Source organism: Molothrus ater, chromosome 14 (genome assembly GCF_012460135.2).
Source record: "Molothrus ater isolate BHLD 08-10-18 breed brown headed cowbird chromosome 14, BPBGC_Mater_1.1, whole genome shotgun sequence".
Classification (NCBI taxonomy): domain Eukaryota; kingdom Metazoa; phylum Chordata; class Aves; order Passeriformes; family Icteridae; genus Molothrus; species Molothrus ater.
Window position 1 is genome coordinate 1,370,072 of NC_050491.2, and position 27,791 is coordinate 1,397,862.

At 45.3% G+C, this 27,791-nt stretch overlaps 1 protein-coding gene across 2 annotated transcripts; it reads left to right on the forward strand.

The window, feature by feature from the left end:
- Positions 1–1,030: 1,030 nt before the first annotated feature.
- MTMR8 (myotubularin related protein 8) lies at positions 1,031–27,477 on the forward strand. 2 transcript variants are annotated; one of them, XM_036402136.2, is made up of 14 exons: positions 1,031–1,078; positions 2,576–2,698; positions 3,585–3,747; positions 5,853–6,010; positions 7,529–7,657; positions 9,627–9,761; positions 12,057–12,189; positions 13,581–13,690; positions 14,953–15,078; positions 16,697–16,746; positions 17,324–17,524; positions 17,894–18,022; positions 19,194–19,320; positions 22,076–27,477. In XM_036402136.2, the coding sequence occupies exons 1-14, from the start codon at positions 1,055–1,057 to the stop codon at positions 22,301–22,303; spliced, it is 1,836 nt and encodes a 611-aa protein (XP_036258029.1). In that variant the 5' UTR covers positions 1,031–1,054; the 3' UTR covers positions 22,304–27,477. The 2 variants fall into 2 exon arrangements, with proteins under 2 accessions (XP_036258029.1, XP_036258030.1); XM_036402137.2 differs by lacking the exons at positions 1,031–1,078; positions 3,585–3,747 and having other exon boundaries at positions 2,626–2,698.
- Positions 27,478–27,791: the final 314 nt, after the last annotated feature.

The following is a 27,791-nucleotide window of genomic DNA, read 5'->3' on the forward strand; positions in this document are numbered from 1 at the left end:
AATTCTCATGCTCGATACAAGATCACCAATAATTAAAACCTGTAAATTTTCATGCTCGCTACGAAATCACTAACATTTAAAACCTGTACATTCTGAGGCTCCTGAAGGGATTTTTTTGGCTATTCAAGGTTTGGCTTGGAACAAACGCCTGGGAGCTGCTGCCCTTGGGGCTGTGGGACACCAGCACTCATTGCAGCAGTGAACAGCAATTCCAGCAGTTCCTTGGGCTGGGCACCCACGGGACACAGCATCGTGCTTGGAATTTAAAACACACGGCAAACAGGACGAACAGGTGTCACTAGCTGTGGGAAGTGTGACAAGTGTTAAAGTGACAAATGTGCCTGCAACCCCTTTCTCCAGGGGAGGATGCTGTCAGCCTGCTGCTCACCCAGACGGCACAGCTGATGGCCGCATGCTTTGAGGGGGGGGGAAGAAGGTGTTTTTTCCTGAAATATTCCCTGAGAGCTTCGCGATCGCCGGTGCTGGGAGGGGAAAAGATACGGGGAGAGAGTGGGACTGCAGCACGATGGAGAGGAGGATGAGTGGGCTCCCGGGGGCTCTGGGCACAGCCCGGGAGTTCCAGGCACATCCCGAGGGCTCCGGGCACATCCCGAGGGCTCCGGGCACATCCCGAGGGCTCCGGGCACATCCCGGGAGTTCCGGGCACATCCCGGGAGTTCCGGGCACATCCCGAGGGCTCCGGGCACATCCCGGGAGTTCCGGGCACATCCCGGGAGTTCCGGGCACATCCCAAGGGCTCCGGGCACATCCCGAGGGCTCCGGGCACATCCCGGGAGTTCCAGGCACACCCCGGGAGCTCCGGCCGCACCCCGAGGGCTCAGGGCAGCAGGTCGGGGCGCACCCCGTGCTCTCCGGGTGCATCCCGTGCTCTCCGAGCCCGTTTCCCGCTCTCCGGGCGCTGCCCTCAGCGCTGCCCTCAGCCGAGATGGCGGCGCTGGCGCGCGGCTCTCGCGAGGCGGGCGGGGCGGGGCGGGGCGGGGCGCGCGCGCCCTGATGGCGGCGGGGCTGCCCCTCACGGCGGGGCCGGGCGGCCATGGAGCACATCAGCACCCCCAAGGTAACCCCGCCGCGGCCCCGGCCCGCTCCCCGCCGCCGCTCCCTCCGCCGTCCTCGCTCCCCCGCCACGGAACGGCCCTCGCGGCTGCGGGTGGGGGGGTCACAGCCGCGGTCCCCCGGTGTTGGTGGCTCCGGCGCTCTGTGGGGAGGGGGTTGCAGTGCTGGGCAGAGCCCCGCTTTGGTTGCAGTGGTTTGGGGACGATTCCGGGATGTTTCCTTTCTGTCAAAGCGCGGAGGTTCCTCTCAGTCCCAAGGAAGGAACCAAAGGGTGCTTTTCTTTTTTTTTTTTTCCCCGTTGAATTAAGTCAAACAGGAGCTACGGGAATGCTGTGCTAAAAGGAATTGCATTTATTCAGGCAGCAGTTGATAATTTCGTTTTCTCCTTCGCTGCAATGAAGGTTATTGTTACTCGTTTTATTCTGTAGAACATTAGTTTGGGGATGCTCCTCACCCCCTGCTCTGAGGTGCTCCGCTGGTGCTGCATGTCTGTAGTGCCCTGAAAAGGGCAATATTGTATTTGATAGTTATATCTGCTGAAAATCAAACCTGCTAAAAGGACACCGAGCCCAGGCCTCAGCTCTCCAATTTATCTGCTGAGATTGTTCCATTTGCACTTGAGACATATGGAAGCTCGCACATTCAATATCCAGAACTGATCTATCATTTGCTGCTAAAACATTTGTTTTCATTGTCCATCCAATTATTTTTTTCCTATTATTTCTGCTTAATGGCGAAAGAAGAATTCCATCTGCGTTCATTAGGCGGCAAATAGGCCAGGAGAAAATCAATCCGGTGCTGTAACATATTTTATTATGTCTGTGCTGAGTTCTTTAAAGATGTTTTTTATTAATTAGCTTGGTGTGGTTTGTGAAAGACACTTGGAGGCCAGGAAGTGAATTACAAGAAGTAGCTACTAACAGGGAATGAGCAGTGGGAGGTCAGACTGGAGAGGGCTGTTCCTTTCAGAGCAACATGTTGATCACCCTGAGCCCAGGCAAGTCTTTCCTCTGCAGTTCTTTGTCTTGTTATTTCTGCAGCTTCACACAGTAACAAACTGGGATCATCTTGGCTACAAGTCCAGTAATCCTGTTAGGGTTTGCTGGTGCTGAACCACGGCTGTTTGCTTAACCTTTATGGCTTTAATTCATGGAGAAATAATTCGAGTTTATGGTGCAAGGCTGGCTTGGTGCTGCAGGGGGGACTTAAGACCTTGTGTTTTTCTGTCTTGCTTCATGAGCTGTGTATTAGAAGTTGAAAGAATGGAGCTCAACATGTATTTAGGCAGTGCTTCCATCAGAGCTGGAGGAATTTCTCCTTGGAAGGGGCTGCCAGAGAGGTGTGGAGTCCCCATCCCTGGGGTGTCCAAGGAACAACTGGATGTGTGCTGGGTGACAAGGTGGGAATTAGGCACAGGCTGGACTCCATGATCCCAGAGGGCTTTTGCAGCCTCAGCAATGCTGGGATTCTGTGGTGCTCTCATGCTGTGTTCCTGCTGCAGGTGGAAAACGTGAAGCTGCTGGATCGCTACGCCAGCAGGAAGGCAGCGAGCGGGACCCTGTACCTGACAGCCACACACCTCATCTACGTGGATGCCTCTGCTGAAGTCAGGAAGGAAACATGGGTATGGTGGGCTGCAAACACACCTGGGAAAGCTGCTTCAGGTCACAGGATGGATTGGTGGGGAGAGAATTGAAGGATTGTCCCTTTCCACCCCTGCCATGGCAGGGACACCCTCCACTGTCCCAGCTGCTCCCAGCCCCACTGTCCAGCCTGGTCTTGGGCACTGCCAGGGATCCAGGGGCGGCCCCAGCTGCTCTGGGCACCTCCCCACCCTGCCAGGGAACAATTCCTAATTCCCAATATCCCATCTATCCCTGCCCTCTGGCAGTGGGAAGCCATTCCCCCTTGTCCTGGAACTTAATGCTCTCATTTCCAGAAGGAGCAGATTTGGGAATTCCAGAGCCATAGTGGTCTTTTAGAGCATTTTGATCCCAAATGCTTCCCAGAAACAGCTGGTTTGGAAGGAAATGAGCACAATGGTGACGTGACTTGATAGAGTTCACTTATGGAATTAGTGTCAGTTCAAGGAATGTAAAAAACTTCTGTAATTTCCTATTTAAAACTCAATATACAAGACCACTAGGAGTGAATTTGCAGCTTTTAGAAGTGCAGATTTAGCCTGAAATGAGCCTGTTTTGTTAATTCTAAAGTGAAATGGGAATGACAGAATGTGTTTCATGTGGAGGTGAAAGCAAAGCAAAGTGCATCAGGTAACCTGAGCTGCACATCTGTCTCTGAAAGCAATTTATGTAAATCTGTGTTTTTTCAGTCCTGCTTTAGTTCCCAGGGTTTTGGGTGCAGTTTATGTTTGATGTCACAAACTCATTTCCTGCTGCTCCTTGGCTGCAGGAAGCACCAACAGCTGATTGTATTACAGAGGTTTCCTATCTGCTTGCACTGCTCACAGCTTTATCAGTGACAAATGATGTTTATTCCCTTTTCTCCAGATCCTGCACCACCACATCTCCAGCGTGGAGAAGCTGCCCCTGACCACAGCTGGGTACCCCCTGCTCATCCACTGCAAGAACTTCCACGTGGCTCACTTTGTGATTGGGCAGGAGAGGGACTGCCACGAGGTGTTCACCTCCCTGCTCAAGCTCTCCCAGCCAGGTGCTGGCATTGGGAATGTGTCCTGGGAATCTCTGGAATGCTCCAAGCTGAGCCCTGGGAAAGCTCTGCTGGGTTTGGGAGGGAGGAGTGGGGTCACAATCAGCATCCAGCAGCAGGGACAATGGCAGGGCTCAGGGAGCTGAGCTCTGTGGAGCAGGACATTGCTTCCAAACTAAACACAGTCTTGGGAGCCAAGGAGGATGGAGAGAGATTGTTCACAGGAGCCTGGGGTGACAGGACAAGAGGGGATGGATTCCCACTGACAGAGCAGGGTTAGGTGGGAAACTGGGAAGGAATCCTTCCCTGTGGGGGTGGGCAGGCCCTGGCACAGGGTGCCCAGAGCAGCTGGGGCTGCCCCTGGAGCCCTGGAAGTTCCAAGGCCAGGTTGGAGCAGCCTGGGACAGTGGAAGGTGTCCCTGCAGGGGTGGCACTGGATGAGCTGTTGCAACCCAAACCTCTCTGTGATTTTGTCACTCTCTGGCAGTGGGAGTGACATGGTCTCCCATGAGGAACTTCTGGAGAGCTGTGCAAAGTTCATATCCCAGACCTGGCCACTGCCAGCCCCTTGTGTCACCCAGCTGTTGGCTGTGTGCAGTTCTGCCCTTTCTAGCTGATCCAGGCATTCACAGAATTCCCCAATCCCACAGTTTGGCATCTTGGCTGTGTTTCCAGCAGTGTGGTTAGGCTGCTCTGCAGTGTTTGCTCAGTGAATCCTGTGCTTCACCCTGCCCTGACTTGGAGTCACTCTTGCAGTGTGAGCCAGACACCCTCAAAAGCCTGTGCTCTCTTCTAGCTCCAGCTTTTTATTCCAGCATGGATGAATCTTCAGGCTTTTCTTGCAGGACAGCATTCCACTGGGCTCCTACCTGGCTTCTGCCTCTGGCAGCCTCTGCTTTTGGGATGCTGGAACCCATTTTGGAGTTGTGTTATTACAAGGATGTCATTTGTAGTTGCAGTTTGTGATGGTGTCACCAGGCTGAGGGAGGGGAACTAATGGCACCAGGCAGCTTCTTGCTGGCCTTCACACAGGGCTGGGCTGGAAATGCTGTAGGAAAAATGAGCTTTGCCCAGTTTAGATGGTTTTTAATTTGATATTAAGGCCTGTGTCTACTCCTAGAACCCTCTTGTGCTCTTTGGAGTTTTTTTAGTTCTGAAGTTCTGCCTCTGATGCTGTAGCTGGCAGGTTTGTGGTGTTATATTTAAAAGCTGTCACTGGTTTTTGAGGTTTGAAAATTGGATGTCTGGGTAGTGCCTGAAGCGTGGGAGCTGGCGCTGCAGGGGCTCACACCAGTTTCCTTTGGTCTCTACTTAACTGTGTAAATGCTCTTTCTCTTCTCCTTGTTTGTAACAGCACATTTTTGTTGTTTTAAGATGTCTGGGTGTGCTCCCTTCATGGATTTCTGGCAGAGCACGTCATTGCTGGTTATTTGCACACATGTGATGGACAGCTCTGGGTTACCTGCTCAGTACCCTGCTGCTTTATCAGCCTCTGACAGGTTTCCCTCTGTCTCTGGAGCTGCCTTGGGAATCAGCTGGATGAATTATTGGTTGGATTTGCATTTTGTGAAGAGAGGGAAGGAGGTTGGGATGGTAAACGGGCACTTGTCAGAGGCAGCCTGAAGCCTTTGTTGGGCTGACAGCAATATTCCAGACATCCCTCATGTCTTCCAGTCTCAGAATTTGTTGCTCAGCAATGACCTTACAGGTGTGCAGGAGCTGTTGTATGAACCCTCCACAGAAAACAGATCTTTTAGTCCATGTTTTAGTGGTGATGATATAAATCCCATCTAACATGCTTACTACAGTGAATTCAGGAGGAAATCATTGGTTTAGGAAAAATTATATCTACCAACTTGGGTTAAAACACTTTGTTAGAATTAATGTATCTCCCTGCATTTGGAAACTGAGTATTGGAAATTCCTGAGGATTTCAGGATGAATTTCAACACTTGGTACTATCCCAAACCAAAAATCTATAAAAGTTGAGATGTCTTAAATACTTTGAGTGCTAAAGAGGAGCATTCAATAATTGATTTCCAGAAGCTTTGGCCTCCATGGGTGTCTTTGCATCTCTAACTCGTTGATTTTTTTCTTTCTCCTCCCCAGTGAAACCTGAAGAACTTTATGCTTTCTCTTACAACCCTAAAATGTCCAAAGAGAGCCGGGAGATGGGCTGGAAACTGATTGATCTGAAACTGGATTACCAGCGCATGGGGATCCCCAACGACTCCTGGGAGATAACGGATATTAACAAGGACTATGAGGTAATTCCTGCCCAGAGCAGCCATCCCCTGCACCATCTCCTTGGTGTTATTAATGACAGCCCTGCTGCTGCCTCTGGGCAGGAAGGAGCTCGCTTGGTCTGAGTCAAAGCAATCATCTTGCTGGGGAGTTGCAGATGGTGATGCTCCAGGAGAGTCACCTTGTTGTGTTTGATCCCCCTGGCAAGGGAGCAGAGCTTTGTTTTTCTGCAGAAATGTCAACCCATCTGTTAGGCAAAGCCTCAAGTACCCTGAGCTGCTTTTGGTATTTCCAAAGCCTGTCCCACCTGGCTGGTGGCAGATGTGGAGGAGAGAAGGAAATGGCAGCAGTTTGGATTGGTGGGAAATGAGGCAGAGTAGAGAGGAACTAGGGAAGGGAGGAAGGGAAAAACAGCAGTGGAAAACAGAGCCTGTTTTGCTTTCTCAGTTGGATCTTCTCCTACCTAAGGGCTCTCTGTCATTTCAGTCTGAGCTGCCTGCTGCTGTTATTTTCCCTGAAAGGCCAACTTGGATCTAAACAACATGAAACAAAAGCATTTGTCAGCAAGCTTGTTCAAAATCCTGCTCCACATTATTTCCCTTTTTATTTCCTCTGGGGCTGTGTGCAGTCAGACCTGGCTGTTGAAAAGCAAGGCAAGCAACTTCAAGGAAGACACCAAGATATTTGTAACCCTGAATCTCTTTCCCTGGTAACTTTCTTTACTTGAAGCTCTGGATTGAAGAAATACAAGCCTGTGCTGTCAGAGGTGGCTGCCAGTTTTACCTGCCTGTGCCTGGGGGGGCACTGAACTGAGCTCTGATGTGAGAGGTGCTGTTTCCAGTAGCTGCTGTGGCCTCTCAAATCAGTAATCACTCAGAGGCTTTGCTTGCTGCAGTGGAACTCTCAGGTGCTTTAGAGTTTCCTCATGGTTTGCAGCCTGTTTTAGAGTTGTCAAGCCTGATGTAAAGCCAGGCTTGGAGAGCAGCTTATCTTTGAAGTCCATGCTGCACAGACTGTGCTTGTTTGAGGAGAAAGGATGAAGCTGCTCTCTGAGGATTCCACCTGAGTGCTGGAAGTGATTTCCAAGTTGCATAACATTTAGAGAAAACTTTTAAAATAGAGTTAATTTCTCTTTTGTGGAAAGGAGTTCTTGGCTGTGAGGGTGGGCAAACTCTGCAATAGAATTCCCAGAGCAGCTGGGGCTTCCCCTGGATCTTTGGCAGTGCCCAAGGCCAGGCTGGAGAGGGCTTTGGAGCACCCTGGGATAGTGGAATGTGTCCCTACCCATTGCAGGGGGTGGCATGGCTTTAATGTCCCTTCTGTAACTCTAATTTAGAAACTTCCATGACATTTCTGCATTTAAGGAACTTCTTTGAAGCTGCTTTGTGCAGTCCAGTTTTTAGGTTCAGCTGCAGAGTTGACTGTTTCCTGCATTCTTTTCCTGAACACCTCGTAACCTAATAAGCTAAGGATGAATTTTTCATGAATTTTGAAGTGCTCAGGAGCAATATCTGGTTTTTTTTTGCTCTGTTCTCCCTCAGGTTTGCAGCACATACCCTCCTGAGATCGTGGTGCCTCGAGCTGCCACCAAGGCCGTGGTGATGGGAAGTTCAAGGTTCAGGAGCCGAGGGCGGATTCCGGTGCTTTCTTACTTGTACAAGGAAAACAATGTTAGTGCTTCACTGCCTGCTGCCTGGGGGGAGTGAGGGCTCTCCTTTTTGTCCAGTTTCCTTCTAATGGAAGGAAAGAATAAGATAATTATTAGATTTGAGGCCTTTGAGAACTGTGCTTCTCTTAATGGCTTTCATTCTGAGTCACAGAATGAGCTGAAGGCAAACACTTGGACTGCATCCAGAGCCCTGCCAAAAGCACAGACTTTCCAAGCTTCCTGTTGGGAATTTTTTCTTAATCAGCTTTCAGCAATTCCTTCTGATGTGGGGTTTTTTAATCTCCTCTTTAGCTATATTGAATAATGTTTTACCAAGTTATATGTTGACTTGGCTGGATTTTCTTAGTATTGAAGAGGAGGAACCACCCTGAAATAAATCCCCACTAGTCCAGAATAAGTGAAGGTTTCATTTTTATTTTTTTTCCACTGAAGACCAGAATGTAAATTTGTAACTTTGCTGCCTCAGCAGTGTTTTAGATGCTGATCTTAGGAAAATTCAGTCACAGCCAAATTGTTGTTTTCCTGAGGAAGCGTGCCTTGACCTGGGCACTGCCTGGAGTTGTGCTGGAAACTAATGAAATTTCCTTAAAATACACCCTGTGCTGCTCTGAATGTCCAACAGCAACTGAGAACAAAAACTTAAAAGAATGGTTTGGAATAGAAACCAAATGGAAAACATGAGAAATTGCTCCCTTCCAGTACTTTCTGGAGGCTCATGGAAAGGAGGGAGAGGGACTTTTATATGGGAACATAGTGACAGGGCAAGTGGGAATGGTTTTAAACTGCCAGAGGGCAGGGATGGATGGGATACTGGGAAGGAGTTGTTTCCTGGGAGGGTGGGCAGGCCCTGGCACAGGGTACCCAGAGCAGCTGGGGCTGCCCCTGGATCCCTGGCAGTGCCCAAGGCCAGGCTGGAGCACCTGGTGATAGTGGAAGGGGTCCCTGCCTATGGCAGGGGGCAGAATGAGATAGTTTGAAGGTCCTTTCCACTCAGCCATTCTGGGATGCCATGAACTGCTGACATTTGGGGTGGTGACCATCAGGCAGAGCAGGTGGAGCCTCCTCACCCTCACTACTGCAAGTTCCCCAAAGTTGTCACTTGTGAAACCTCCCAGTGTGTGTCCACTGCAGCAGCAGCTGCTCAGAAGGAGCACAGGGGGCAGTTAAACTGTGACTATGAGAGGTGTGGGGCAGGAGGAGAGGCTGAAGCTGTGAGCCCAGGGGCAGGAGGAGAGGCTGAAGCTGTGAGCCCAGGGACTCTGGGACAGGAGGAGAGGCTGAAGCTGAGCCCAGGGACAGGAGGAGAGGCTGAAGCTGTGAACCCAAGGGCAGGAGGAGAGGCTGAAGCTGAGCCCAGGGACTCTGGGACAGGAGGAGAGGCTGAAGCTCAGCCCAGAGGCTCTGGGACAGGAGGAGAGGCTGAAGCTGTGAACCCAAGGGCAGGAGGAGAGGCTGAAGCTCAGCCCAGGGGCTCTGGGGCAGGAGGAGAGGCTGAGGCTGTGAGCCCAAGGGCAGGAACAGAGGCTGAAGCTGTGAGTCCAAGGGCAGGAGGAGAGGATGAAGCTGTGAACCCAAGGGCAGGAGGAGAGGCTGAAGCTGAGCCCAGGGAAAGGAGGAGAGGCTGAAGCTGTGAACCCAGGGGATCTGGGGGAGGAAGAGAGGCTGAAGCTGAGCCCAAGGGCAGGAGGAGAGGCTGAGGCTGTGAGCCCAGAGGCTCTGGGGCAGGAGGAGAGGCTGAAGCTGTGAACCCAAGGGCAGGAACAGAGGCTGAAGCTGAGCCCAGGGGCTCTGGGGCAGGAGGAGAGGCTGAGGCTGTGAGCCCAAGGGCAGGAGGAGAGGCTGAGGCTGTGAGCCCAAGGGCAGGAATAGAGGCTGAAGCTGAGCCCAGGGGCTCTGGGGGAGGAGCAGGGCACTGGCAGCAGGCTCACCCTGTGTCTGTGTGTCTGTCTGTGTGTCTGTGTGTGTTGCAGGCTGCCCTGTGCCGCTGCAGCCAGCCCCTGGCCGGGTTCAGCGCGCGCTGCCTGGAGGATGAGCAGATGCTCCAGGCCATCCGAGAGGCCAACCCCGGCTGCCCCTTCATGTATGTTGTAGACACGAGGCCAAAGGTACCTCCATGGGCTCTGGGCTGCTTTTAAATCTCTTGTGAATGTGCAGTGCTGTTCCCAGTTCATTCTGTCACAATCCTGGGTCGGTCAGTCCTGCACAGGAATGTGGGATTGGGCTCCTGGTCCAGGGTGTACAGATGGAATGTGAAGTTGATCCTGAGGGTTTTTGCCTCCTGGGTTTGAGGTTTGACAAGGTCTCTTGTGTTGAGATGGCCCTGAGGTGTTGGAAAGTCTCTTTTTCCCAGCCCTGAGACCAAAGAAGAAGACAGGGTTCCTGGGCTCTCATTCTCAAGGCTGTTTATTTTCTCTTATCTAATACATTGTCTTTCTGACCCTCTGAGGTCTGTCTAGCAGGTTGGGTTGAGGGACCCTGACTGCCCTTGGGGTGGTGTTATTTTTTTATACTAAAAACTCTGTGTACTTTATTTACAATAATTTTCCAATACCTATCCCCTATGTTAGACAGTCTGTCCCTGCTCTAAACCAGTCCAAAAGTGCCACCAGCACAGCAGAAGATGGAGGCTAAGAAGAAGAAGGAGAAAGACAGGACATGCCCAGATTCCTCCATCTTGCCTCCTGAATCCCCCATTCTAAATCCCCAAAATCTACTTTTTCTCCCTGTGACAAATTCACTAACATTCTACTCAAACTTTTGTGGCTTGTAACTCCTCACACAAAGTTGGTAATTGTTTCCATGGGCTAAAATCAAAGGCACAGGTGTTTGTGACTCCGTGCCAAGGGCTCTGAGCCCCTGCCAGGGTCTGGAGTCCCCCAGGGCAGCCAGAGCAATGTCCTGGGTCCTGACAGAGGTTTGTGTTCAGGATGACCTGATGGAACCTGATGGTCCCTGGCTGGGGCAGTGAAGCTTTTTCCTGCAGAGTCCTAAAGGATAAAGGAGAGAACTGGAAGTGGAGTTGGAGAGAAGCCTCAGGATTCAGTTCCACAAGGCTGAAGTGCTTCTACTGGCAGATTTGGGAGGAAGTGCAGCTCTGAAAAGCAATCCCTCCCCTTTTTTTTTCCTTTTAAAAATAAGACTCATGATGGAGCTTAATACAACTCAGCCCCACTATTTGGGGCTAGAACTTGAGAGCTGAGGGTTTATTTGAAAGGAACTATTTGCAAAACGCAAATTTTAATGACTGTCATCTTGAGAAACTGAGTTTAGAAACCAATTCCAATGATTCTCCTGTAAACATAGGGATTAGAAGTGTTGTTAGAAGCCAGTTGGAACACAAGGGTTTTCATAGCTCACAATTATTTAAATGCAAAGATTTAAATTGCTCTGATTATTTGAAAATGGAGCTTTCTGAGAACCTGCTCCACTGTTCAGATCTTGCAGTTATTTTATATAAACTACAAGATTAGTTAAACTGTGGCAAGGGCAAGAAAGAAAGTGTATTTTTGGGGAAAACAGGGAGTGTTTCCCATCTTGCTCCAGTGCGTATTTTGGCTTTTAGTGTGACATTCCCTGGAGATCCCTGTTCTGCAGTGATATGTGCATTTCTCCTGGGACACACAGCTGCCAGTGGCAGAGATGTGCTACTGAAATCCATAGCTGGTGGCAATTTGTGCTAAAGCATTTGGTGACAAGGGGAGAATTTATAATTGGTGACACTTCTTGTAAACCAACCTGTCCCATTCTGGCAGAACTGAGGCACTGGGGTTATTTCACAGTTCTAAAGGTGTCTGCACCATATCTGACTCTTCTCTCCCAAGAGCTGCCCAAATTGATAAGGGGGGGTTGAGCTGCTTTGTTTTCTGTCTGCACCAGAGATGTCCTGGTAGCTCTTGAACTGGTTTGGGCAAGGTTAAAGCAACTGATTTCTTTTCTGCTTCTGTCTTGCAGTTGCTCTGTTCTTTCTGCTCAACTTCAATGTTTCTGGGTTTCCCTCAGGTGGTTTAATTTTCTCTGTGCATGTATGTCTGTGAAAATTCCCTTCCTATTTCTACTACCATGTATGTAAAAATGTTAAAAATACCTTTCCTAGTTCTGCTTTCCTGTGGCTGTCTCTGAATTTCCTTAGGTAAACTCAGTTAGGTCTCTGCTAGCAGAAACTGGGGGTTTATACTACCCTAAGCAGGATTTTAATGAGCCTCTGACTAATGAACTGCAGTAATTTTAATGAAACAGCTGAAAGAACTGTCTGGGAGGTGGGGAAGTACAGCTGAGGAACAGCTTTGTCCAGTACATTTTCTGGGAGATTTAAACAATAGAAAAAAGGACTTGCAAAACAGCCTCTGAATTTTGTTGTGATTTATCTCTTTCTTTTCTCTTCTGCTCCTTGAATTTGCCAGTTGAATGCCATGGCCAACAGAGCTGCTGGGAAGGGCTATGAGAATGAAGATAATTATGAAAACATTCGTTTTAAATTCATTGGCATCGAGAACATCCATGTGATGAGGAGCAGCCTGCAGAAACTGCTGGAAGGTGGGTACAGCCCTGGAGGGCTTTGTCTTTCTTACCCCTCTGGACAGAACTTCCTGCCAAACATCCAAATATTCTGTGCACAAACGTGTTCTGATGGAAGCAAAGTCAGCATCTTGCTTTGTTTGCTGCATTCAGGTGACTGAGAGTATTAATGCTGTTAAAATGCTTTCCTGCTTGACATGTTCTTTGTTCTTGTGCTTGGTTTTAAAGTGGTTCAAAAATAGCAACTAATACTAAAAGCATTCCTTGATGAATGTGCTAAATGAATAGAAAAAGGTTAGAGAAATATTGCATTTTACAGCTAAGACAGTCTCATTGTTGCTTCCTGACTTATTGAAGGAAAACCAACAGAGGTTGTTCAGAAATGCTTTTTGGGGTTTGCTCTATTTGGATTATTAACAGTATTTCTGAGTTGGAATGCATGCTCTTCCAAAGACTTGAGTCTCATACATACTTGGTTCTAACTTTTCATTTACTTCTGATTCCTTTTAACCAAACTCTTCTACAATGTATTAAATGAATGTTTTAATATATAAATATATGAAAATGCAGAGTAATTAAGCTCATTGTGATCATAGGGAGGAATGCAAAGCAGGGCAAAAGAGTCACCTGAGATTGGGGATCCAGAGGGTAATGAGACCCAGAGTTTCATCAATAGAATTTTGGACAATTGTGCAATTCAAGTGCTGTCCTCCAAAATAGGAGTTTAATATTTTAGTAAGCACCATAATGCTCATCTGTTTTCCAAAGTAGTTGGGTAATTGGTGCTCCCAGGTGGCCCTGCAGGATCCATGGTGACCTTGGACACAAATGGGGCTGTTCCCACCCAAAAGAGTGGCCTGATCACAGCTCTGAGTCCTCAGTTGCCTCTTCCTGACAGATTTATTTTGTGGTGGGAGAAGAGGCAGAATAAAAACTTGTTTGCTCTCATGTTCTTCTCCAGCAGTGATAAAATCTCATTCACTGGGGCTTGTGGAGTGTTCTGAACTTTATTACTCTAAGTGTTTTCTGTGCTGGGTTTCATTAGGGCAGCTGAGTTGCCTTCAAGGTTAGATTTGTTATTTCTGCCTCTAAATTAGAGAGAAATAACTTCAAATCTTTGAGAAGTCAGTGAGTGATGGTAGATGTGATGGTGATTTAGAGTGAAGCAACAGCTCTTTACTGGAAAAACCACAGCTGAATAAATAATGAGTTACCCTTTAAACAAAGAGCAGGAGGAGATTTCCAGAGCCTCAAATTCTCACAAAACCAGCGATTTTTTAGTTACAAATTCTAGATACAAAACCATTAGTGTGTCCTTTAGACAGGCTATTGCTGCAAGCACTTTAAATTTTCAGGGGGATAATGAGGAGGTGCAGGGGGTGCTGTTCTGACTCTGTGTGTGCTCCCAGTGTGTGAGATGAAGTCCCCCTCCATGAGCGATTTCCTGACGGGGCTGGAGAACTCGGGCTGGTTACGGCACATCAAGGCTGTCATGGATGCAGGTGTCTTCCTGGCCAAGGTAAAGCTGCTCTCCAGCTGCAGTCCCAAGTGCCTCCTGCTCTGTTGGAGACTGCTGCTGGGGTGGGAAGGTGGCTCTGAGGAGGAGGTGTTGTTCAGATTGGTTTAATCTCTCCAAAGATGTTGGGTCATGCAGCTGCTGGGCAAATACAGGTCCTGTGTCGTGTATTGTACCAGGGCTTTTTTAGAGCTCATGTGAAACAGAAGATCACAAACTGTGAATAAATTACCTTTATAAACCTTTCTATATAGCAGTGCAAACAACTCCTAACCCTGTGCTCGTTATTCACCCACTGCTCTGCTTGAGTTGAGGGATTGTTTTCACTGGTTTATTTTCTCCTGGTTTGATGTGATGTGGACACTGATTTTGATTATTCAACACAGTCCTCATTTCTGCAGAGCTGGTGGCTTTGCAGGTCGGGCAGAAGGCAGGAAGGAAGTCACTCAGGAGTGGTACAGGGTGTGCAGGAAGTGTGTGGTCAGAGGAGTGAGTAGTAAATGTTGGTTGTCTCTCACAATTTGCCCACATCACGAGCAAGAAACTTTTGTTTCTCTCCTGCCCTAAGTGGCAGAAGGTGATGGGATAGGGGGAAGCTGGCATCAACTCCTCTAATTTATCTTGAAGTTCTGATCCCTGGGTGTCCAACTGTTTTTTACTCATCCACCAAATTTTTTCCTCAGAGGAAGAGCCTGGCAATCCTTGGCCTTCCAGAGATCACAGGGTGTGACTGTGTTCACAGGGATCTGAGGATGAGGGAAGAGATGAGGATCTGACTCCATGTTTCAGAAGCCTGATTTATTATTTTTTGATATATATATATTAAAACTATACTAAAAGAATAGAAGAAAGGATTTCATCACAAGGCTAGCTAAGAATAGCAAAAGATAGAATGATAACAAAGGTTTGTGTCTCAGAGAGTCTGAGCCAGCTGACTGATTGGCCATTAATGAGAAACAACCCCATGAGCCCAATCCCAGATGCACCTGTTGCATCCCACAGCAGCAGATAACCATTGGTTACATTTTGTTCCTGAGGTCTCTCAGCTTCTCAGGAGGAAAAATCCTAAGGAAAGGATTTTTCATTAAAGATGTCTGTGACAACGGGGGCTGTTTTTCAGCAGCCTGCTGCAGCCTTTGCTCTAGCTGGGGCTTCTCTTGATGGACTGGTGCGTTTCCACAGGCCACAGGAGAGATGGCCCAGGGTTTTGGGGTGGTGCAGGTGGGGGACAGCCTTTCCCTGAGCCCTGTGCTGTGTCCCTGCAGGCTGTGAGGGAGGAGAGGGCCAGCGTGCTGGTGCACTGCTCCGACGGCTGGGACCGCACAGCCCAGGTCTGCTCCCTGGCCAGCCTCCTCCTGGACCCCTTCTACAGGACCTTCAAAGGCTTCATGGTAAGGACATGCTGCACTTCCAGTGCCAGCAGGCCCTGGGGAAGGGCTCAGGCCATTTCCTGGGACAAGTATGGGTGACCTACATAAAGCAGCTTTGGTTCTGTAACGAGCTGGAATCGCTGTGAGCAGCACAGCAGCTGCTGATTGACAATTCTCAAATCCTTGTTTCCTGCAATGTCTACATGGGAGCCACTAATGAGACATCTCAGCAAAGGATGCAGCTCTGGCAGCAATCCACCAAAAAGTGCTGGAAGAGTTTGTCCTGCAGGTCTCTTATCTGCTGGGATTTGAAATTGGGTGAACTCAGCCCTATTCCCTCTCCATCAGTCAAATCTGCATCATTTCACACCTTTTTTAAAGCATTTCATTTTCATTTGGCTGTTTGCCTTTAGTGTAGGCTCTTTCTTAATTTGCAGCCAACCCTGCATGAATTCAGGGCAGTTTGTGATGTTTCTTTCCATTCATCTCTGGTTACATACCTGAAGAGCTGCTCTGTCTCAGGAGAGCTCCTTGAAGGATTCCCTGAAATCAGAACAATGCAGATTTTGCCTTTTCCAGTGTCAGGACTGTTTCTTTGCATTCCATGCTGGTTTTATTGTTTCTATTTTTGTTTCTGGATTATACTGCAGTCTTTTAACATCAGCACATGAAACATCTGCCTGGTTTTTGTCCCTGAACAATCCTGCATGAACTCAGAACAGGATTTCACTCAGGAGCAGTGACAGAGACACATCCCTGTCTGTCCTCATGGTTTGTGGGCACAAGTCCCCTGACATGGGCTTATTCCTAAATTAATTAATCAGCAGTGCAAGGAATGGAAAAATTCAAAAAGCAATTTAAATGAAGTTTTCTAAGAACTCTGCTGTGAGTTTTTGCCTTCCTCCTCTTAATCTGGATGATGATAGCAGGAATTATCTTTAAATAGGTTCCAGCAAAGTAATGATAGATGCAGCTTCAGTCAGGTGGTTCCTTGTGAGATATCTGTAAGGAAAACAGATTATTTTATCATATTTATCTGTAAGGTAAATAGATTATTTTATCATATTCATCTGTAAGGTAAACAGATTATCTTATTTATCTGTAAGGAAAATAGATTATTTTATCTTATTTTAAGGAAAACAGATTATAACAGTTATCATTTCCTATAACTACGGGCATCTCTTTTAAAAATGCCACACAGTTGTTCTGATTCATCCTGAACTCCTCATTACACAGCTGTACTTCATATATTTCTTTTTGTCTGTTAAACATTTGTTGAACTCCACTTGCTGATTTATTTTGCTGAATATCACAACATTCTTTTCTAAATTAAATAGCACAGTACAATATTAAGCTGTTCATTCTTTGAACTCAATATATTTATATATTATGATTTTAAAAACTCAGAAACACCTTCAAAATGATAGTTTTGAAATGAGTTCTGATTCCAGCAGGGCCATTGCCTTGGTAACTGGATAATCTATAAATCACAATTCCTGTTCCCATTGATTTCTGGGGATATATTCATAGCAATAGGGTCAGCAGGTTGTCAGCTTTTTAGGTTTTAACATCAAAGGTTTCATTTTGCTTTTTTAACCAAATTAATGCTCTTTTCTTAATCCCTGCTTTAAACCTGCAGGTCCTGATAGAAAAGGAGTGGATTGCAATGGGCCACAAGTTCTCACACAGGTGAGAGGGGCACATTCCTCTGGGTGGGGAGTGAAACCAAAACTGTCTGCAGGTTTAGGGGATGCCTTGAAAAATTGAAATTAAAAGGAGAAAACATTGGGAAAATATTTGCATTGGTGACACAGAGCCAGGGTCTGCTAAGGCTAAGTCATAATAACTGCTAAGTTATATCATCACTGTGCTTTTATTCTTTACAAAGTCATGGTTTGAACTCTGGATGTTTTCCTACCTGCAAATTCTATTATCTGAGGAGTGCTAATCATGGAATCACAGAACCATGAAGGCTGGAAAAGACTTCCAAGATCATCAAGTTCAGCCAGCAGCCAGCACCAGCACTAACCCATGGCCCCAAATGCCACATCCACACATCTCTTGAGCACTTCTAGGGATGGTGACCCCACTCTGTCCCATCCATAGTGCTCCAGCCAGACCTGGTAATTCTGGTAAATCCCTGGGAGAGCATCTCAGCCGCTTTCCCAAGATCAAAGCATAAACTTGACCTGGAAGAAAACTGATGGCGAGGGGACATTTTGTGGTGGGTGACAGAGGATTTATTCTGCTTTTTGCACCTCTGTAGGTGTGGTCACCTGGATGGGGACCCCAAGGAGGTGTCCCCTGTGTTCACACAGTTTGTGGAGTGTGTGTGGCAGCTGATGCAGCAGTTCCCCTGCTCCTTCGAGTTCAGCGAGCGCTTCCTGCTGGAGATCCATGACCACGTCTACTCCTGCCAGTTTGGCAACTTCCTGGGCACCTGCCACAGGGAGAGGGAGGAGCTCAGGTGAGCTGGGGGCTCCTGGAGCCAGCAGGCCACACATCCCCTGGCATGGCTGCAAAAGGGTGTGTTTTATGCAATTGGAGATGTGGAATATAACCATTTATCAAGGGGATGCTACCCTTAACCAAACGGGAGGAAAGAATATGAATTATATCCCTAAAAATGTGGTTTGGTTTGGAGCACAACAATAACTTGCAGATATCCCTTCTGGACAGGAGAGTGTCCATTTTAATATCCAGTGCTTATGAAATCTATCAGATCCAACATAAAAACAATTCTTAGCTGCCTTAATCTAATTCTGCTCCCAACAGCTGCAGTTATTAATCCACTTGCTGCTTTTTTTAGTGATCAGATGTTCTTTGTACTTGCCAGAATCTTTGAGAAGACCCATTCCCTGTGGCCTTTCCTCTTGCAGAGGAAGCAGGAGTTGAGAAATCCTTTGTACAGAGGATTTACAGCTTACAAAGAGCTTCAACCAAACACTCTACCTTTCAGTTTCCAGTAAGTGGCTCAGCTAAGAAGGGGAAGGAGGGGGACATTTCTTTCATTAATAACTCATGTTAAATCAAATAAATTTGCACTGATTAGCTTGGTTTGTTTTACCTTTCTCCTCCATTCCTCAGGCATAAGCTAAGAGGAGCAGTGCAAAGGTAAAATAAATCCAGATGCTGTAATTTAAAATAATATTTGTAATTTGGTGTTGAGAAAAGAGGGTGGGGAAAGGCAAGGAAAAGCAGAACTTCAGACAGAACCACATGCACCCCCTGACTGCTTGCTCTGTCACACTGAAGTGTTTGAAACAGTTCCTCTTTTCCTCCTTTTTAATGTATATTAAGGAAGTCTTTCAAGCAAGAATTTTGGTGCCCAGTTCAGGATTGTTCCCAGCTTTGTTCCTGCTTCACTCCTGGGCCCTGCTGAGAGAGAGGGAGATGAAAATGAGATTTTAAGTGCTGTGTGTGCAAATGAAAGTTGGGAGGTTGGGCTGATGCTTTGTGATGGCTGCCCTAGAACAAAGGCTGGACAGAGATACAGAATAAAGCAGGGATTTATTAAAAGGCCTCAATGGATGCACCTTGGGCAGCACAAGAGCCCAGCCAGGGCTGCACCCAAGATGAACCAAAATGGTCACAAAAATCCTTGACTGGTCATGGGGTCTCTCACTTTTATCAGTTCTGGAGTTCATTGTCCCATTCCAGCTTTAGCCCCTGCAGTCCCATCCTTGTTTTTCTCTCTCAGCCCATGGGGTTTGTGCTCTTGGGCTGAGATTTGCATCATTTGTCCTTGGTCCCCAGCTGGAGCAGGAATTGTTTTGTCTCCCTGCTCTGTGCACAGAGCTCAGCATCCCCTCATATGCAGCCAGACCCACACACTAAAGCAGCACAGAATCTGAAAAATATAAAAATGACTGAGGCATCAGGGCAAACTAAGGAGTGGAAGATAAGCTGCCCAAGCTTCCAATAAATCTGCTATTTTCATCCTATTCTAATATTTACTTCCAGATTTTTTAACTTGAAGAAAAGTTGCCCATTGCTGCGGAATTTAATAATCCAATGCTGTGGCAGGTTTTCAAATTAATTCCTAATCTCAATTTATTACAAATATTAACCAGCATCTATTTGTTGGCAGTCATGTCCAGCTGAGGCCCTAACTGCTGTTTGTGGCTGTTTTTGAGGTTCTGGTGTGGGATGTACAACCGCTTTGACAAGGGCATGCACCCCAAGCAGAGCGTGCTGGAGCAGCTGCTGAGCTGCCTGAGCCACAGCGTCAGCCTGGAGGACAGCGCAGCCCAGCTGGAAAACGTGAGCCACAGGGCTTGGAAGGGGGAACTGACAGCAATATTGGCCTTCTCAGAGAAATATTGTGATAGAAACAGAGAAATATTGGCCATTAAATGTAGAAATTGTATAATATAAATATATTGTATATATTATATATAAATATATATATAATAGAAATATGTAATGAAAATATAGTAAATAAATATACTGTATTAAATTATACATATGTGTAATAGAAATAGATAAATACTGGCCATTAAATATAGAAATTGTACATGTGTAATGTAAATATATTGTGTATATTATATATAAATATATATAGAATAGAAATATGTAATGAAAATATAGTAAATAAATATACTGTATTAAATTATACATATATGTAATAGAAATATATAAATACTGGCCATTAAGTATACAAAATACACATGTATTATATATAAATATATGTTATGTAAAAACATAAATAAATATATTATAAATAAATTGTATAAAATCATATAAATACTGGCCATTAAATATACAAAATACACATGTATTATATATAAATATATGTTATGTAAAAACATAAATAAATATATTATAAATAAATTGTATAAAATCATATTATATAAATATATAAATACTGGCCATTAAATATACAAAATACACATGTATTATATATAAATATGTTATGTAAAAACATAATTAAATATATTATCAATAAATTGTATAAAATCATATTATATAAATATATAAATACTGGCCATTAAATATACAAAATACACATGTATTATATATAAATATGTTATGTAAAAACATAATTAAATATATTATCAATAAATTGTATAAAATCATATTATATAAATATATAAATACTGGCCATTAAATATACAAAATACACATGTATTATATATAAATATGATATGTAAAAACATAATTAAATATATTATCAATAAATTGTATAAATCATATTATATAAATATTGGCCATTAAATATATAAATTGTACATGTAATATATATAAATATATGTTATAAAAAAATAGAATTAAATATATTATCAATAAATTGTATAAAATCGTATTATATAAATATATAAATACTGGCCATTAAATATACAAAATACACATGTATTATATATAAATACGTGTTATATAAAAATAGAATTAATATATTATCAATAAATTGTATAAAATCATATTATATAAATATATAAATACTGGCCATTAAATATACAAAATACACATGTATTATATATAAATATGTTATGTAAAAACATAATTAAATATATTATCAATAAATTGTATAAAATCATATTATATAAATATTGGCCATTAAATATATAAATTGTACATGTAATATATATAAATATATGTTATATAAAAATAGAATTAAATATATTATCAATAAATTGTATAAAATCGTATTATATAAATATATAAATACTGGCCATTAAATATACAAAATACATATGTATTATATATAAATACGTGTTATATAAAAATAGAATTAAATATATTATCAATAAATTGTATAAAATCGTATTATATAAATATATAAATACTGGCCACTAAATATAGAAATTGTACATGTATTTTATACAAATATATATTATATAAAAATATAATTAAATGTATTATGTATTATAAATATATTTTATAAAATAATATTACAAATTTGTAAATATTGGCCATTAAATATACAAAATACACATGTATTATATAAATATATTGTATAAAAGAATACATATATAGTATATAAATATATAAATGTTGGCCATTAAATTTTACATTATATATATGCTAGAAATATATTATATAAATATATTGTATAAAGATACATAAAATAATAATATAAATATATAAATATTGGCCATTAAATATACTATATATTATAAGCATGTATATTATAAATATATATATGATAAAATTATACATGTATAAATATTTAAATATTGGCACTTATTTCCCCTCTTCTCATCATATAAAATCAAATCAGATAAATATACTGACAATTCATGCAAATTCATTAAACAGGTCTAAAAATAATGTAAGTAAAACTACCTCTTTATATCTCCCCTAGGAAAAAGAATCCTGTTGAAATTTTAGTTTAAAAATGTGAGTGGAGTTGTTTTGTTGGGGATTTTTTTGCCATCCCCTGTTGTAGGGCCAGGATCCAAGTCAGCCCTTCATTTCACAGTAAATGCCATCCTTACTTTGCTCCCAACATGGATACTCTGTGCCTTGGATATCATGTAGAGCTCCTGACAATGACTGATGTTTGTGCTATTTCGAGGTGCTGGAGCTTTGTTCTGTCCCTCTTCTCCAGGGCCCTGCCAGAATCCTTGGGCTGAGGTCAGGAGGTGCTGACACCAAGGCAGTGTAAATGGCACATGAATCAAACCACATGAACCAAGCAGCTGGGTGAAAATGAGGGTTCACTGACAGACCTCGTTGGGATAAAATCCCCAAAGTATCCCCAGAGAAATGAAAACACAATTTTTAAAATCTACCAGTGAGAAGAACATCAGTGCCCTTTGCTGGGTAATGTGAATGCTGAAAATTTCAGCTTTATTGGTTAAACATTGATGTTTGTGTCAGACATGGCAGATCTGTGTCCAGGTATTTCTGATGTTTGTGTCAGGCATTTGAGGATTCGTGTCCAGCTACTTCAGTGCTGGATTTCAGAGCTGGAAAAGAGGCACTGCCACAGGGCTGTTGTGTTGACACCTGGTTTTTGTCCCTCTCTGGCATCTAGGTATTAATTATTTGGTTTTGTGCCTTTTCATTTGTGCAGAAACTCCCTATCCTGGACGGCCCCTTGCCCAGCAAAGGCTGCACCTCACCCAAGGCGGGAGCTGCTGCTGCCAAAGCCCCAACTCCTCCTCAGGACTGTGCAGAGGGAGCAGCCCCTGTGCTGAGCAATGGCCCCTCCCTGGGGCAGCAGAAGCACAAGGAGAGCCCAGCCCAGCCCCAGGATCTCGGAGCCTCCAGGGAGGATGGGCAGGCTCAGCACCAAGGATGAGCTCTGGGAGCTGCTGGGAGAAGCTCTGGGGAGCTGCTGCAGCCCCCATTTGCAGCTGAGTGTGAGTAGGGGTGTGCAGGGCTGGGGAGCAGCTGCTGGGGGACACCTCCTGCAGCTCAGGTGATGCAGAGCTGCCAGGAGCCTGCCTGGCATTCCTGGGAACTTGGCTTTCAGTGGCAACACGTGCATTTCTGAGGGTTAGGGCTGCCTGCCAGCTCTGCTGTTTGAGGCTGGAAGAAATCTTGCCAATTCCATGAGGAGCTGGGCAGTAACTGCAGGAGGAAGGATGCAAATCCCTCTGTTCTCAGTGGTGGTCCAAGGTCATCTTAAAACAAGAAAAAATTTCAGTCTGTCTTCAAATGATAAAAACCCCCCAACTTTTCTTAGCTGTGAACGAATCTCTGCATGGACCCTTGCCTTGTAGCAGAACTGATTCATGTTTTGTTTCCTATGCATATTTGTTACACAAAACCAAACCCCCTGTGCCTTCTCTGAGACTGTGTCCATGTCCAGCCAGGCCACTGCAGGTTTTGTGCTGGAGTTTGCAGTGTGCTCTTGGTCCTGTCTGTAGTCAGTGTTTGTGAGAGGTTTCCTTCTGCTGCAGCTTCTCCAGGGTTTTTGTTGTTCCTCTGAGTTCAGCAGCTTTTTCCAAGCTGACCTCTTGAAGAGCCAGCTTTGGGAGTGCAGAGCCAGCCCATAACACATGGATTTGTGATAAGAGGGAGGATTGGAAATGAGGAAAGGCAGCAGAACATTTATGTGGAATTTTTCTCTCTTATTTTATGATCTTGTTTAAACTGAAGCAAGAGAGTAACTCTGTTCCAAGGTGGAATCATTGATGAGACAGCAGTTACAGCTGGGGCTGTGTTCTGGTATTGAAATGGGGCCTGAAATGATAAAATCACTTGCTGAGTCATTCTAGGGAATGTTCAGATTCCAGGAACTTTAGGGATGTTTTGTCTGTCTCATGAACAGTATCTCATGGCAGTGAACTTGGGAAGAAACAGAAGAAGCAAGGACTTCTCTCCCAGGGATTGGGTGTCACAAATGAGTGCTTGAAGGTCACCCAAAGAATCCTTGGGAGAGGCATCAGCAAAAGCAGGTTTGATATAAAAAAGTGTGACCAAATTCATTTGCAAGGTTGACTTTGTTACTTATTAAATGGTTAAAGCACACAGAGAAAAACTAAAATAGAAAATCAGGCAATCTAAAACTACAATCAACCAGCATGGAGGCTGGGGATGGACAAGGGTCAGGAGGAAATGGAATGAAATGAAATGAGGGAGATTCTCCTGTTGAGTCACAGGGTTCAGAGTGGAGCATCCTCCCAGACTGAGCCCTGGAATTATCAACAGTTCAGGCCTAAAGGTTCCCTGGGATCAGAGAATCAGTGGCAGCACTTGAACTCAAGAGCAGAGAATCAGCAGGTAAGGAACTGAACACGGGGTTTATGTAGAATTCCCTGTAAGCACAACAGGAGCTCCTTAGAGGCTGAACTCACAAATCCAAAGTACTCCATCCTCCAGGAGAGCAGCATTCCCAGTGCTTTGGCTCTGGCACAGCCCCAAGGACCAGGTCCAGGTGTATCCCTGGGGAAAATTCCCCTGCAGTTCCCTGTTTATAGAGAGTTGCTTTTATCAGAGTCGCTTTCCAGCCTGGCTGCAATTTGGGTCAATATCTTCCTCTGAAAGGTCAATAACAAAAATGTTCCACTTGCCTTGTTATTCAGGCAAGAAAAATCAGATTCCAGGGCTGGTGGCTAAACCCAGGGGTTTGTAGCTCAGCCCTGGGAGCAGCCAGTGTTCCTGATAAGCTCAGGGTGCTGCTTATCAAGGTCAAGGCCTGAGGACATTTCTGAGATCATGGTGAGGCCTTGGGAGCTTGGAGGATTCCCCTCCCCAGAAAGCTGTGCCACTGTCCTTGTTCTGTGCTGGATTGCACAGAGTCCCCCTGTGCAGCTTTGTTCAGGATGCTGCTCTGCCCTCTTCTCAAGCTGTTGTTTCAATTGGGTGCTGCCATCAAGTTTTTAAATCAGATTTTCTCTTTCATAAAAAGTTTGGAAGCCAACTGAAAATATTTGAGCCTTCCCACTCTCCAGTGAAAGCAGAAACATTCCATTGTAACAGCAGAAAGTGCAATAAAGTGCAATAACTCTGCTCATGTGCTTTTAACCCTTGGTGAAATCACTGGGTAGATCCAGTGTCCAAAACCCAACCCAAAGCTCCCTGAGTGGCTGTTCTGGGTAAGAAAATACCTATTTTATAAAGCACATGAAAGATCCAGGGAAAAAGAGAGCACAGAGTTTCTCCACTGCCTGGAATGGCAAAGAGGAAGATTTTTAGTATTGAGGGTTTTCAGACTTGAATAAAGTTGTTAAAGAAGGAGTGGGTGCTAGGAGAGTGATTGATTAAAAATGGAACACTGGAAATACTGACCCAGGTGTGACTGATGGATCAGCCCTGTCTTTTCTTTCCAGGGGTAATGGGCAACATCCATCCCCAAATCTGAGAGAAAATGGGGCATGAAGCCAAGACAGGCACTTTTTAGGAGCAGTTATTCTATGGATCATCAGTTCTTTGAATATCTTTAATAAATTCTCTAATTTTCATTAGAGATCTAAAACTGGAGAGGGTTTTGATTGACTACTGAAGGACTTAAAGGTGTCATTGGTTAATTATTGTACAAATCCAGCTTGCAGAAGGCTCCTGGAAATGTTTGTATGGTGCTTTGCCTTTGGAATTGCCATTGGAGGAGTTTAATAACCTTTCCTTGTTCATAAAAAGGTTGTCTCCACAAAACTCCAATGTTACTACAAGTGTGTACAACCACCACCAGGTTATTCAGTGTTGTAAGCTTGGAGTAATCTTGCTGCTTTTAACTCCAGTGGCAAAACAGAGCCAAACCCACAAATTAATGTCTTCTAAACCTCTTGGTTTTCATGTGTGCAGGCTCAGGCAGAGGCTGCAGTGTATCAAAAGCCTTTCATGCTGATGCTGGAATTTAGGGGCTGGAAAAGATTCCAGGGTTTCCTCTTTTTCCACGAGCCCATGGTTTGAAAACCAATGAAGGAGAAGCTTTTTGGTTTTGGTGGCAGCTTTGGGCTGTTTGAAGAGCAGAAATGAGGAGCAGCTCAGAGCTCTGCAGTGTCCTGAGCTCAGCTGGGATCTGCTGCCCAAGAAAAGAGTGTTCCCTACCCTGGAGCATCCTCTGCTGCCCAGGAAATCTGTGCTCCCTACCCTGGAGTATCCTCTGCTGCCCAGGAAATCTGTGTTTGCTGCCCCTGGAGCATCCTCTGCTGCCCAGGAAATCTGTGTTCCCTACCCTGGAGCATCCTCTGCTGCCCAGGAAATCTGTGTTCCCTACCCTGGAGTATCCTCTGCTGCCCAGGAAATCTGTGTTTGCTGCCCCTGGAGCATCCTCTGCTCCCTGGAAGTGTGGAAGGAATGGAGGAGCTGTTACTGCAATTGGGAATCTGCTGCTGCTGCTGCTGGGGAAAGTTCCTGCACCTGATTGATTCCTAGGGGAGCAGCTGTGCTTTGTGAGGTCAGAAATCCTGCTTTTATTTGGAGCAGTGCAGTTCTTTCCATTTGGATTCCTGTCACTGGGAGAACTGGGAGGGAGGAGAGATCTGATTTGCTGCAGATGGGCTCTGCTTGTGGAAAACTCTCCCTTTTCTGGAGCTGCTCCTGCCTCTCCAGGACATTCCATGGCTTCTCCAGGACATTCCATGGCTTCTCCAGGACATTCCATGGTTTCTCCAGGACATTCCATGCCTTCCTGCCTTTTCCCAGTGTCTCCTGTGCTACAACCAGGTGTAACCTTGTAGTGGCCTGTCATACTCTGTGTTAAAACTCCTACTCTGAAGCACAAGAGGGACTGGTGGAGCTTCATTTGAAATGTCTTAAATGTGAACTTTGTTCTGTGGATTCCTAAATTGGGGTTTTCTTCTGCTGTTGTTGTCACCTGTGGGAGAGAAAATCCAATTGGTGCTGTTTGCTCTGCAGGGAAAAAGTGGGAATAATTGGGTTGTCCATAGTTTTAGTTCTCCATGGCCTCTTTAGGGGTGAGGAAAAGCAGTTTGTACAAGCTTTTAGGTCTGCCTTGGTCTGTTCTTGTGCTTAGTGATTGCCTTTCCAAGTTAATTCCTTGGAGTAAAAATCCACCTGCTCTGATCCAGAGCCATCCTGGCTGGGCTTGGAGGGAGCTGGGGACCTTCAGGAAGCTTCTCCAGCCCTGCAGGGTGGGATTTGGCAGGAGCTGAAGGTGCCCAGAGCCCCACAGGATCTCCAGGTGGGAATGCTGGTGTGGAGCAGCCCTGGGGTGTCGTTTCCATCACCTCTGGGAGCAGAGAGCCCTCAGAGGTGCTCCCAAAGCTGAGGCAGCACCAGGAAAAGCCTTGGAAGGGGAAGAACTCCTGTTGAGGCTCCTTCATCCTTGGCAGGATGCAGTGCTGGGTACCCAGGAGTGACCAGGAGCATTCCAAAGGGCTTTTCCTCTCCTCCCACCCCTCTGCTCTGTGCTGGGGTTGTTTTTATAGGGACGTCTCCCAGCTATTCCTGGTTTCCATCCTTCCCTCATGCACATCCAGCCATTCCCTGGGGGAAGAACCTGCTCTGCATGTCCTATTTATGTTTAATTATCACCCAGCACTTGATTAATTAGCTGAGGAAGCAGGGGATGGTAAAGCCTGTGCTTGGGACCAGGCAGCCAGGTGAGCCATCATTAGGGCAGGTTTGCTAATGACATTAATGAATGTGACCCCCTGGGAGCTGCAGGAGCAGGGCAGGACCAAGGGGTTGTTTTTATATCATTTCTGTATTTCCATCTCTTTAATGGAGCAGAAACTACTGGAGTAACTCAGCACTGGATCCCATCCTCTGGCTGGATTTTCCTTGGCATCCCCAACCTGATCCTTGTAGGAATGTCCCTAAAACTGTGTCTAGTGCTGGCTGGGAATGTCCCTGTGGCTGTTTGTGTCTGTGTCACTGCTGGGGGACATTTGTGGGGGGTGAGCCCCAGTTTGTGCCCTGAGAGCTCTGTGGGGCACTTCAGTTCCTGCACTGCTTGAAGCTGATCTTGTCTAGAGGAGAATTGTGTCTGTTTGTCCCATGGAGTCTCTCTTGGATTGCAGGTATTTTTATTCCCTACAAAAATAAACACTTGGCCTTTTTAAAGGAAGTGGCTGCTCTGTTTATTGGGTGGTAACTCAGAACCCCCCACTTGGAAAGGTGGAGTCACTGAAAGGATCTTAATTAATGAAGTGAGTGTGGAGCCACTTCCCCTCTGCAGAACAGAAATGGGGTGATCCCCCTGGTTTGGGGATATGGGGAGTGCAGGGTGTTAAAAACAACCCAAAAAGGAACATAACTAATGGAAAAAAGGGAATATAACCAATGGCACTGTACAAATCTTGGTGTCTTCTGCAAATTGTGCTATTCTGAGTATTTTTAAATTTAAATTCTCCTTTCTATGTTAAACCCAAGTGTCT

Coding starts and splice junctions, on each gene's coding strand:
- MTMR8 (XM_036402136.2), top strand. CDS start 1,055: ATGGAGCACATCAGCACCCCCAAG. Junction 7,658..9,626: donor ACTTGTACAAGGAAAACAAT/GTTAGTGCTTCA, acceptor TGTGTGTTGCAG/GCTGCCCTGTGCCGCTGCAG. Junction 18,023..19,193: donor ACTCTACCTTTCAGTTTCCA/GTAAGTGGCTCA, acceptor GCTGTTTTTGAG/GTTCTGGTGTGGGATGTACA.